This window comes from Prionailurus bengalensis, chromosome D4 (assembly GCF_016509475.1).
Source record: "Prionailurus bengalensis isolate Pbe53 chromosome D4, Fcat_Pben_1.1_paternal_pri, whole genome shotgun sequence".
In the NCBI taxonomy this organism is placed as follows: Eukaryota; Metazoa; Chordata; class Mammalia; order Carnivora; family Felidae; genus Prionailurus; species Prionailurus bengalensis.
Window position 1 is genome coordinate 91531814 of NC_057359.1, and position 13035 is coordinate 91544848.

The 13035-nt window shown below is 62.2% G+C and overlaps 1 protein-coding gene across 8 annotated transcripts in view; it reads right to left on the reverse strand.

The window, feature by feature from the left end:
- The window catches only part of VAV2 (vav guanine nucleotide exchange factor 2), a 162633-nt gene that overhangs the window by 127441 nt on the left and 22157 nt on the right, over positions 1–13035 (reverse strand). For all 8 annotated transcript variants that reach the window (XR_006295111.1, XM_043566934.1, XM_043566937.1 and 5 more), the window contains exon 2: positions 2408–2524. Coding sequence is in view for 7 of the 8 variants with exons in the window: in XM_043566934.1 (XP_043422869.1) it covers positions 2408–2524 (117 nt within the window). In the remaining variant the exon portion in view is untranslated. The remainder of the gene's footprint in view (positions 1–2407; positions 2525–13035) is intronic.

Below are 13035 nucleotides of genomic sequence, written 5' to 3' on the forward strand. Positions count from 1 at the left end.
GAGTAAAATAACAAAGGAGAAAGTAGGAGATCTGTCGCTGATCTGTGAGGCTCTGGTTCTGTCCTGGCCAGACCTGGGGGCGGGGGGCTGGACAGCGACACACGCCCGCCGTTTCAGGAGCAGCTACTGACGGCCGGGTGCCACGCCGCCTGCACAGCCAGGCAAACCGAGGTCAGAGGCACCGAGTCACCTGCCCAGTGGTCGAGCCAGTAAGCAGGGCGAGATTTTCAAGCGGTCTGACTCGAGGGTCACACACGGAAAGCAGAGGCAGGACGGGGGAGCTCTGCCCGAGCCCTGCCCCTCCTGGAGCAAAGGGTCGTCAGTGCAGGGCATGAACTGAGGCCCCCCCCCCCGCCCCCTGCACACGGCTCAGCGCCCGGGTCTGGGCCATCACACCACCTCCACACCACGCCTGGCTCCCCACAGCAGATGCCACGGTGTGGCGAAGCATCGCCAGTGACCGTCACGGCGCACGTGGGCAGACCGGAGGCCAGCTCGGAGGCAGCGTCCTCACGGCCCCTCTGGGTGGACCTGGCACGTCCACCTTGGAGCCTGGAACCGCCGATGAGCGCGAGGGGCACCCCCCCCCCCCGGCAAACCGCGTGGCCACACGGCTGGCGAGTCGCAGGATGAGAGTTTGATCCGAATTTATGCGCGCCTTACATCACTGCATTCAGCTGTAGCAAATGAAAAGCAAAACAGAATTGCAGCCTGGGTCATTTGCATTTTAACTATTCGCCAAGAAATGAACTTGGCCGAGGTTTATGCCGTCTTTTTCTCCATATGGCTATTTTAAAGACCGGTTGTGTGCTTGAGTGTGTGCTTGAGTGTGTGTGTGTGTGTGTGTGTGTGTGTGTGTGTGTGTGTGTGTGTGTGTGTGATCCCGAGTGTGTATGCACGAGTGCGTATGAAAGCATGTGAGTGCAAAGCAGTGTCTCTGCGTGAGTGTGCACACAGGTGAAGAGTGTGGGTGTATGTCCGGGAGGCCCCTTTCCAGAGCCCAGGGCACTGCCGCTCCCCAGGAGAAAGGAGAACGGGAGAGGAGATCCAATCCACTGGAAAGCAGCCCCGCGGACTGGGAAGCCCACTTCTAGGAGAGGAAACCTGCCTGGCCCCACCCCAGCCTTGGTTGCTGCTCGGGCACACACGGCCCGGGGCACAGGGAATTGAGTGAGCTGTTCAAGGGGAAACGGAAAACCTCTATGAGGTGCTGATCACACAGACATGGGTTCTTGAGCCGTCCCTGGATCTCTTCCTTAGAGAATTTCAGAACCAGGGAAGGGGTGGGGACACCATCAGGCCAGGTGGCTTATGGGAAAATCCTAGCTACTGACAGTAATCTGACACTTCATCGCGTCTCAAGGAAGGGTTCCTCTTCGAAAGGACTTCTCAGCGCTTGTAACTGCAAATACAAAATTCTCCCTGCGTTTCGTAAATCATGTATTCACAGAACGTTTCCTCAAACACCAAGTTCCCGATAATGGTCCTCAGACAGATTAAGCAATAAACATCTCCCGATACTTCCCATCAGCAGGTGGAAAGTGGCTCCCTGGGCAGTCCGGGAAGCGACTGTCTCACAGAGCCCGTGCCAGCGCAGCCGAGGGCAGAGCTCCCCGGTGCCGTCCTCTGAGAGCCCACGGGGCCAGGGGGCCACCCGACTCCAGGCAGCACAGGACAAGGCCTTCCCTCAAGCCCTCGGCCTCCATCCAGCAAATGGTATCATGGTCCCGACTCCAGCCATTTAAAAGGATGTGCTTTCAGATGGCGGGTGACGTCTCTGGCCACCATGAAGGCAGGCTCACCAGGGAGCCAGCTCACAAACGAGCTGAAACGCCCCGCCAGCCTCCGGCCTTCGTACCTACCCAGCCCCAGGTACCTTCTCACCCGCACCAACAGGGCTTCTGCGGGACAGCTGACAAAGGGCGCTTCTGAGAACACGGGGAGACTTCTGAGCTGTTTGGCCCAGGCCTGGAGGATCACCTCCAGGAACCCTGGGGGTTCGGGTCATCACCCCCTCCTCGCCCAACACATGCTTAGAGCCAGGCTGCTCTGCTGGCATTGAGCGTAACCGCCACGGATCTTTCCACGAGTAAACGTGCCCCTGCAGCATCTCAGGCGACCCCCGGGCGGGCTGGTAGTAACACCTGCCCGACTTCCCCGTGAAGAGTGGAGATTCGGGGGAGCAAGCATACGTCAGGTGCCCCGGTTAGGGAGGCAGGGCCAGGGTTCCACTCCCCGGCTGTGTCCTCGTCCACACCCTGCCTTCCCTCTGCCCTCCCGGATTCCGGACACCTGACCTCACCCTGGGTGCGGCGAGACCCGGAGGAGGCAGGCCTGTCCCGTCGGGCCCCCCCCCCCCCCCCCACCGCACAGAGCCGGCGCTCGGCCACCATGCCCGGACACTCACCTTCCCAAAGTCTCGGACATCGAAGAGGTCGAAGGGGTCAAACAGCTCGCTGTTCCGGAGTCCAAATTTATCGTGGCAGACTTTCAGGAAGGTGCGGATGTTCTTTAAACACAGGAACTAGAGGAGAGAAGGCAAGAGCACTGAGCCCCCGGGGTCTGTGAGAAGAGCGTAAAGGCAGCGGCTGCCGGCCGGACGCGCATTCCTGCCCTGGGCGGGGGGGGGGGGCCTCACCACCGCTGCCCCACTGGGCCAGACGTCACAGGCGCCCCAGGCTCACCCCGGCCACGCCTGACCCTTTGTCCCACCCCCCTGCCCAGGGGGACCCAGCACTGACGATCACGACTGCAAATGTAGTCTCGAATCAGCAAAACCAGCGCGTGAACACACGGGCACCTGCACCCGTGCGCCCCTCACATACACACACGCGTGCACGCACATGCACACGCACACACACCTGTCTTCCCTGGCGCAGGCCCGCCCCAATTATCGTAGATGTGATGAAACCAAAGGCCAGAACGGTCCGTGGAAGCCGTCCGTGGCGGACCCCAGGAGTGGACATGCCAGCTGCGGTGGGAGGCTGGGGGCGCACAGGGCCAGGGTTCCCAATCGGCACTGGGGCACCTCCTCCACCCGGTGACCCGGCGACGCTGGGCCTGGCAAAGTGACGGGGGCTGGAGGTTTGGGGCTGGGGGTGAACGGGATGGCCGGCTGCGGTCCCTGTGGAGAAGCTGCTGGTGGAGGACACACGGGGGCTGCGGGCCGGGCCTCCTGGAGAGTACCATCCAGAGTGTTCTGGCCCCAGGTTCGAGTTCTGTCCACTGATTCCAGCTTACAGGACCAGGGACAGCGGCTTCGGCTCCTGTGGCCCGGTTTCCGAACAGGACGTGCCTGGCTGGGCCGTGCACCGTGATGGCACAGAGTGAGCCATGCTGTGCGACCCAGTCCAGTCAGCAAGGGCACGTCAGAGGCAAGGACAGCAACGTGTGGGCTGAAGGGGCCCGGAACTTCAGACCGGTCGTCCCCACCAGTAACCATTCACTAAGGGCCCGGGGGCTCCAGGGCAAGAACCACAGGGCCAGCGCCAGCCCCCCGGAAATGCAGACGCGGGGACCGATGGAAGGAAGGACAGGCCAGAATCAGAAGGTACGGTCGACCTGGGGAACCAGCTGCTCAGAGAATGCCCTCGAGGCACGCGGCGCCCCGGCCTAGCACCCACCCCGGGCGCCCTCCACCCTGGGCCGCTCCTCCTGTCCTGGCCAGGGTGGGTCACCGGTCACGGCCGATGCTGACGCACCGGCTGTGCGGGGGTACGGTGTTTTCTGAATGTGCGAGAGCAAACCGCAGACATGACCCCGGGGCCCCCAAACATGTGAGTGCCCCTAAGGACAAGGAGACCCCCTTCCCCAAGCTCAGCACCAGCATCCATGTCCATGAACCATCGTGGATCCCACACGCCCTGGTCTGCAGACGGCACGGACTCCCGTTTCTTCAGTAGACAAAGGATGAACAAGATGCGTCCAACAGCAAAACACATTCTGGCCTGAGGCCCCATCCCGGCTCAGACCTGATGCTACTGGTCACATCTCTTTCACCCCCATGAGCCTACAAGAGTACGCCCCCACAGAACCTTCTGGAAGGATGGATAAGTTCGAGGTATGTGTCGTCCAGTAGGGCAGCCACTAGACACATGTGCCCCCTGAGCACTTGAAATGAGGTTAATCTGACTGAGAAACGACATTTTTCATTTTTTTCTAACCCATGTAAGTTGCATAGCCATAGCTGTTGGGGTGGACAGCCTTGTCTGCCATTCCTGAAGCATCGAGACTCGGACGGAGGGACACTAGGAGTCCACTTACACGAGGCACCCAGAACAGGGAGTCACAGAAAGAACGGTGGTGCCGGCCGGGGTGGACAGGGAGTCAGTGTCTCACGGGGACGGATGTAGCTTGGGGTGATGAACGAGTTCTGGAAATGACAGAGGTGCTTGCCAGGTGACACCGTGACACCGTGATGGTTAAAATGGGGGCGCCTGGGGGGCTCAGTCGGTTGAGCGGCCGACTTCGGCTCAGGTCATGATCTCGCAGTTCGTGAGTTCGAGCCCCGCGTCGGGCTCTGTGCTGACGGCTCGGAGCCTGGAGCCTGCTTCCGATTCTGTGTCTCCCTCTCTCTCTGACCCTCCCCTACTTGTGCTCTGTTTCTCTCTTAAAAATAAATAAAAATATTAATAAAAAAAAAAAGAAAAAGAAAAAGAAAAAGAAAAGGGGTGTCTGGGTGGCTCAGTCGGTTAAGCATTCAACAACTTCACTAGGGTCATGATCTCATGGTTCGTGAGTTCGAGCCCTGCGTCGCGCTCTGTGCTGACAGCTCAGAGCCTGGAGCCTGCTTCCGATTCTGTGTCTCCCTCTCTCTCTGCCCCTTCCCTGCTCGCTCTCTCTCTCTCTCTCAAAAATAAACATTTAAAACAATGGCTGAAATGGGGACACCTGGGGGACTCAGTCGGTTGAGTGTCCTACTCTTGATTTCGGCTCAGGTCATGATCCCAGGGTTGTGGGATCAAGCCCCACGTCAGCATGGAGCCTGCTTGGGAGCCTCTCTCCCTCACGTGCTCTCGCGCTCTCTCTCTCTCTCTCTCTCTGCCCCTCCCCCACTTGCACGCTCTCTCCCTTAAAAAAAAGATAATAATAACAAATAAATGAATAAATAAAATATCAATGGTTAAAATGGTAAATGTTGTACATCCTGTATTTTACCGCGACGGCCAGCAAAACCACGGAAGCTGGGAGGGGCCCCAAGAGAGAGCCAGGCCCACGGCTCGGTCGGGAAAATACACTTTCACTGCCCTAAGCCCCCCGGTTTGTGGCCGCCAACACGCCGCCCCAGCTGGCACCCGCTCGTCCCCGCTGGTCTCAGACCCTCCCGCCCACCCTGCGGCCTCGGCCGGCTCCGCTGCTGTCTGAGCATCGCCTGACGCCAATCTCCCCGAAGCGTCCACTCTATTTCCTCAGCCTCCCATTTTTAGAGTTAATTACACAGCTCCTCGCCATAATCGCAGCCGGGGAGGCCAGGCTTCCTTTCGGGGCTCAGGACGGGCGGGCGCCCCTTGCCCTGCGGGCACAGCGTCTGCCCACCTGGCCCCTCCCCAACCGCAGCCGCGTGGGCCCCAGCCTTCCACGGCGAGCCCGGTGCCGCTCAGGGCCCACGAAAGGCCGGCCCTGGGAAAACTGAGGCACACAGGCGGGTTCTGACCCCAGAGAGACGGACACGGCAGAACCGAGAGGAGGGGGCCTCCTTCACGGAGACCCCCCCTTATGTCCGCCCGGCTCTGCGGCTCTGCCACGATGCCCTCACTCCCCACCCTCCAATCAGTCACCCATTTCTCAGGAGAGGAAACTGAGGCTCCTAAGCCAAGACTGGAACCCACATCTGCTCCGGGATAGGGACGTCCTTCCAGAGGGTGTCTGTGAGTCCCGGTGCTTCCTCTTGGCCAGCGCGCTTAGCAAGTGGGGCACAGTCACTCCACCCCCCTCATCGGCCACAGACAGGGGCGGCGAGGGCGGGTCGGCCCCGTCCCCAGACTCGTGGCCCCTCCCTCTTCCCACCAAGCGGGGGCAGCTGCTGTTTCTGCAGCTCCAGTCCAATCGCCCGATGGCCGGCCTCTCCTTCCCCAGCGCCCTGGGTCCAGGAGGGGCGGCGGCCGAGGCCTGGACAGCCAGAAGCTCACGGTCCCTCGCTCAGACAGCTTCAGACTCTGGGAAAGAGACTCCCGAGGGCGAGACGGGGAGGGAACGTCTCGGCACATCCCAGCCACAGGCTGAGCGACGGCAGGTGAGGGAGGGTCCAGACAGCGGCCAGTGCCAGGCCGGAAGCTGCCCATCCTTGTCCTGAGGCCCGAGAAGGGCCGGCTGCTGGCCGTGTCCCTGTGGCCTCAGGGGCGAGTGGCCTTCTTCTCTTTGCTTGGCCCTCCAGGCCCTGGACGAAGGACGGCCAGACACAGCTTCCCTGGCATCTGGAGGCGAGCGCACGGCCCCAGAAGTCCTGCTTAGCGGCCACAATAAGGGTCTGTCCCAGGACAACTGGCCCTGTGACAAGTGACAGGCGGCCCAGAGCCGAGTAGGCCCCCGCTGTGTTTGCTTAGGGCACTGCCCTGCCCGCTGCTCCCCCAACCCCGTCCCACGGGGAGGGCCATGGCCACCGTGCCAAGAGGCGGGCCGCCTGTGCAGCGGACTCCCAACCCCTCCGTCCCGCCTACTCGTCAGGCTGAGATCAGATTAGCCGGAACGCCCAGGCTCCGTGCCCAGCCGCCCTCCGCCAGCCTCGCAGGGCCTGCTGCCCACTGTCGGCTGTCATTCAGCCCCCGGAAGGCCTGCCCCAGCGAGGGGATCCCGGGCACGAGAGGCAGAGTCGACCGTGAGAGCCAAGACCCCGCATCTGAGCCTCGAGGCCTCCGCGCGCCCCCCCGGTGTGACCCACGATGGCCACTTCTCTTTGGTGGCTTTGAAACCAACCTGCTGATCGGGGAGCCACCGCCTGCCACACACGGAGGAGACACCGGGCGGGGCTGCCTTCACACCTCCGTGGCCTCTCCCTGCCCCCAGAACTCACATCCACCCAAGGTCCACCACGCACGCCCAGTGCCGGGGACTCTGTCGTCCCCACGTCCCTCAGGGGCTGCCTGTGTACTTCAGCACTGAGAGGCAGGTGCACGGGGGGAAACTGAGGCCCAGAGAGGCAAAGCTTCTTGCTCAGCAGGCTGCGGACGGGGATGTGCGGTCTGAACGGGGTTTCCGTGGAGGGAGCTCACGGCACCCGGGCACCGGACGTGCCCCCCTGCACAAACCCACTGGACGCCTGCAGGGGCCCTGGAAGGCGCGGGATGTGATTACCCCATTCCACAGACAGACAAAGTGAGGCTCGCAGAACACCCCTCCGGGTGCCCCCTGACCTCCTCCTGCAGGGCCTGTGTCAGGGGAAGCCCCATGACCGCCTCGCCCGCTGGGTCAGGAGACCAGCTGACACTGGGGCCACCTCCCTCGGGACATCCTGAAGTCCCTGATCCCAGAGCCCCTGTGACGCCACGCCCGGGGAGAGTGGAGGCAGACGACTGGCCCCCACGACCCAGGGCCCTGTGATCTGCACTCAGGGCCAACCTCCCTCCTGGAGCTGGGGAGCACCCACACCCCAGACGGACCCGGGCCCTTGGTCCACACCTCTGCTGGCCTCTCACTGCTCAAAGCTGCAGCCCAGAGGTTGGAGGAGAGGGAGGGAGGAGGCCAAAGGCCTCCAGGGGGTGGTGTGTCTGAGGCTCTGGGCTCACAGTCAAGACGGAGGGACCACGAGGAGATACACGGCACTGTCTCCCACGCCCCCCACGGCGGGAGAGAGCCGGGACAGCACAGCCCCCGCGGGAGATGGGGTGTGTCAACCTCATCAACACAACAGATTTCCTTTCAGAATCCCTGCATCTTTCTGAGGCAGGCGGGGGGGCGGGGGGCGGGGCTCCGTATTCGACTTTCCACGGGCATCGCGGAGTGTTCCTGAAATGTCCCAACACGGGACACTAAAGCTGCCCCTCACGATGACAAATCACATGCCGTCCCTCTGGAGTGACACCGACCGCCCGGGGCCACGCTGCTGAGGCCTGCGGATCAGACGCCCTGACTGGCAGCTGATGCGTCTTTGATCAATAAAAAATGGGAAAATGAATTAATTTCCTGTTTTATTTATGCCGTGCTCACTCCAAAAACCTTTTAAAATGGCTTCATTACTATTTAATCGGTGCAGTTTGCTGGAATGGATCTTTCTAATTCGGGGCCCTTGGGGTACATGAACAGGTGGCCTTGAGGTGACAGGCTAGTCAGACATTCCCGTGGGGATAGAAACGGAGGCCAAGTGTCCCCGCGGGTCCCAAACACCTGGGTCAATGACCCACGGGGGGCTCACTATCTAGTGAAAGAAGGAAAGAAGACGTGACTATGAAGCATGCGCGGGTGTCCCGAGGGCTGGCATTCCAAAGTGGCCCTGCTTCCCCCCAGCAGCCATGACCCGTGAAGGCTCCAGCGGCATCTGGGGCCCCCTGGGCAGGTGCCACTGCGTGGGGGAAGCCCTCACCTCCCGAAGCATCTCTTCCAAAAACAAGCAGGCAGGTGGAATTTGGGGCTGGCCTGACCACTTGCTCCTGCACACGTCTGTACCGCCCGCGGGCCTCCCCGCGCCAGCCGGTGTGGGTCCACTGTGCCAACAACTCTGGGGACGGAGATCACTTATCATCCATTTCAGATGGGGACACTGAGGCCCGGGACGTCAGATGGGGGGCGCAGCCCGTGCGGCTAGTTAGCATTAACCCCGAGAGGCTTCCCTCGCCGGCCCGGGGCCGAAGCCGCGGTGACTGTCCCGGCTCCACGCAGGCAAAGTGCAGGCCCAGCGGGGACTTATCTGTGCAGCATCTGGGGCTCGGTTACTTCTGCTCGGTTTAACAGGAGCGCTGCCTCCACTCAGGCCACCTCCCGGGCCGCGCACGCACCGGGCTGCTGGAGGCACTGGGGCCAGGCCGGGCTCCCCGCCGGGAGTGGGGGTGGCACCCCCTTTGTGCAGCGGCGGTGGGCCGAGGCCTGGGCCTGACCCACGCCCGCTGACCCACGGCCGCTAGCCTGTCACCAACCAGAGGGATAGAAAGGACACAAGGCAGCAGCGTCTTTCAATTCACCGTGTGGCAAGCCCCCTAAGCATCTCACACGCAGACGGGCCGCCACATCGTCAGGTGGCATTTCCGCTTTCTCCAGCAACAAACAGCCGCGGGGCCCCTGCCAGGCACTGCGCGGAGCCCGGCATGGGTCCTGTGTGCCTCCCTTCTCGGCACGGGCCGCACGCCGTTCCGAGGTGGAAAGACGGCGTGAGGACCGCCTTCTCCAACAGGTGGCCGGGAGAGGGCCCAGGTCTAACCAGGGAGGGTCGGCTGCCGTGTGGGGGGCTCAACTCGGGCTTTTCTCGGGGCTGGTTCCCACACATGCCTGGTCCCGGGGACCTCCGGCTCCTAGCAAGTCAACAGGCCCCCGTACAAACTAAGCCCCCGAAACCCAATGCACCGGGCTCCCCACCAACCGCCACGCCAGTCTGTCTGCAGCCCCCGAGCTGTGGGAAGCGGGTTCTGAAAGGTCAGGAAGTACAAGGGGCATGCTGGTGGCAGGCAGAGCCGGGCTGCGTGGGGCCAGCGTCAGCTGCCAGGTGCTACCTCTCTGTCCCGATCTTCACGCACCTGCTCGTCAATGCTCGGGGGTCAACTCCCCGCAGAAAACAATCCTGGACAAGTACCACTTTGGAGGCCTCAGCAGAGCGGGTAGGCAGCTGACGCCCATTCAGACCTAGTGAGCAGACACTTAATAGGCGCCTTCTGTATGGCAGGCCCTGCCCCGGGGTCCCGAGGCCCAGCTGTCTGAGAAAAGAATCTGTGATTTGCGTCCGATACCTGGATGGAAACTGTTCCCAGCAGTCCTCAAAGACCCGCCGCTCCGGCTAATGGCCTGTGTGAGCCGGAGGGATAAAGAGTGGCCAGTGTTACGGAGACGTCAAGGTCAGGGTCAAACCAAAGGTTTTCTACAAAGCCAGCAGGAAATTGCTTTTCTAGGATTTCCCCGTGCAGCCGACCGTCTTCCCTGAGCCGGCTTCTGAAGGCCGGAGGGTTCCAATCCTGCCCTCCCGCTGCCTGGCCGGTCCAGGCAGGCCCGGCTCAGAGAGATTAGCTCAGCCGCTGCCTGGAGCGGTGCCCCCGCCCCCCACCCCAAATCCACGGCCCCTCGTCTCTCTCCTGCAGCCTGGCCCAGACCACCACCACCGGCTCGCAAGCCTTCTGCGACATGGCGCCTGTCCCCCTGCCACCTCCCTTTCCCCCCGTCTTCTTCCTCCTAGAAAAGCGGCCTCCGCTATTTTTGTTTTCCTGTTGCCCGCGGAAATTAGAGCCAAACGCCTCCCTTAATGGCCAGCACGCACCAGATTATCGCACCCCCGGCTGAACAAGCGAATCTCATCATCCCTTCCTGCTGTGCTGAAAACATTGAGGGAAAACAGCTTCCGAGACAAGAGGGCGGCAAGAAGCTTCTCCACGCCCTGAACCAAGGCAGACGCCGCCCTTCCCTGGGAGGATGGCATGGTGGGGACGGGCCGAGGACGAGGCCCCTCGCCAGCCACGTGTGCCACCAAGTGCCAAAACCCTTCCCGGACGGCTGCCCGATGGTCAACCCTTCTCTGGGGGGTGGTGGGGGTGGGAGACAACAGTGGGCACTTGGGGAAAGTCGGAGTGCGGGGGGAGGGGGCTCTGAGGACTCCTTTCTCTGAAACAGACCCCTCCCACCATGTCCCCAGTTAGGGCCCCCGATGGGGCCTGCTGATGCGCCCCCTGGAGAGCCCCTCCCCGCTCTGGGGGTGCGCACAAAGCCCCAACCATGGGGGGCAGCAGTCACCCACGGGGCAGGGTCCGGACCCAATCAGGCAGCCTCACCTCCTTCCCCGGGCAGTCGACGAGCTCCATGAGGCCCACGGCCAGGAGCCCAGCCTGGACACGGGGCCTGTCACTTCACCTCTCCGAGCCTCGGCTTCCTTCCCTGTCAAAGAGGGTGATACCCACAGCAGCCGCCACCGGGGACGAGCCGCGTTCCCCACACCAGGGAGCCCGCTCGGGCCATTAGGCCAATCAGTTCTGCTGATGTTAACGTGAGCCGTGAAGCACGGACATGGTCCCCAATTTACAGATGAGGAGACTGAGGCTTGAGAACATTATTTACCAAGTGTAGGGGGTTGCACGGCGACCCCCAAAAACACATGCCTGTGTCCTGACCTCTAGAATCAGTGAACATGATGTTATTTGGCAAAAGGGTCCAGGCAGATGTAATTAAGGATCTCAAGGTGAGATGCTCCTGGGTCGGGGAGGCACTAAATCCAACGGCAAGTGTCTTTTTTTTCTTTTTTTTTTTAACATTTTAATTTATTTTTGGGACAGAGAGAGACAGAGCATGAACGGGGGAGGGGCAGAGAGAGAGGGAGACACAGAATCGGAAACAGGCTCCAGGCTCCGAGCCATCAGCCCAGAGCCCGACGCGGGGCTCGAACTCACGGACCGCGAGATCGTGACCTGGCTGAAGTCGGATGCTTAACCGACTGCGCCACCCAGGCGCCCCGAGTGTCCTTTATAAGAGACACAGCAGAGTCACAGGAAGAAGAGGAGAGGCCGTGTGAGGACAGGGCAGAGACAGGAGGGACACTGACCCGAGCCAAGGGGCATCTATCTGGGGCACCAGGAGAGGTGGGAAGGACGGAGGGAGCACGGCCCAGACCCGACCTCGGAGTCCCGGGCTCTGGAGCTGGCAGAGTGGGAGTTTCTGTGGCTGTAAACCCCCAGCGTGTACTCATTTTTCACAGCAGCCCCGGGCCACCCGCTGGGCAGAGGCCGTCCCTGTGCCCTGGACGACCTGCTACGTGACCTCAGCACGACCAGAGATGCCAGAGCCCTCGGGTCCTTGGCGAAGGGCTGTGCGGTGGAGGGAGGCGTGGGTGGACGGATGAAGTGGGCTTTGAGGAAAACCTAAGGCAAGAATCCCCATTTCTTCTAGCTGTCGCCCAGCCCTCTGTCACTCACGCTGCCCGCGGGGCCCCCCACGGCCCCGCTCGGCTGGCACACTGACACGTCCTCCGGCTGTGACTCAGGGCTCTTTGGGGACAAGGGCCCCAAAAAGGCTCTCAGCCAGGTGGGCCGCAGACCCTCCTCCCTGCCACCTCCCTCTGAACATCGCGGTGCCCGGTCCAGCCCCGGACACCGCTGAATCGAGGTGTGGGGCCCAGGCAGACCCAGCCAACTCTCAGGCAGACAGATGTGGGTTCAAATCGGAGCCTTCCTGCTGCCTCACCCTCCCGGGGACCTCCCGCCCCCAGGACCCTAGCTCCAGGCCGAGTGCACTTCTCGGGGGCCCCAGGCCCCCCATCCAGTGGTTGCCTCCATGTTGCTATGGGAGGGCGCCCAGCTTGAGCACCCCAAAACTCACCCCTTGATGCCCCCCCGCTGTGAAAGCCACCCTCTCACCCAGGGGCCGCAGCCCACCTGGGGGCAGCTAAGAGCCCCTCACGCTTGCCCATTACAGCCCGGTCGTGGACGTGACCTCCCACCCACGGCAACCCAGTGCATCACACGAAGCACCTTTGAGGTCCGGCCGCCACGAGCACAGAGGGACACAAAACGTCGTCCTTGACCATGCCAGGCGTGCTGCAGGAAGCATCCCTCAACGCAGCACGCGGTTGCTCGTGGAGAATCCCTCCTCCAGTGGGCACACGTCATCTCGAGAAGGGCAAAGTGTCCTGTCCGCTTATGACCCCACAGCTCCCGGGGGGGGGGGGGTCAGAGACGAGAGGGGAGCCCCAGGGACTGCCACTTTCCCCCAGAGACACACACACACAGCCCGTCCGTCCACCCATCCCCCCACGCAGAGTCAAGGCTGCTGAGTCAGCTCTGTCACCGTGGGGGGGACACCGTGGGTGTCTACGAGGAGCCCAAACTGGGGACAGGCCTCTCTGGGCTGCCTCCCGCTCTGCAAGTGCCACAAGCCCTTCCAAGAGCCATCTCTCCCCAGGGCGCCTGGCTCAGGTCA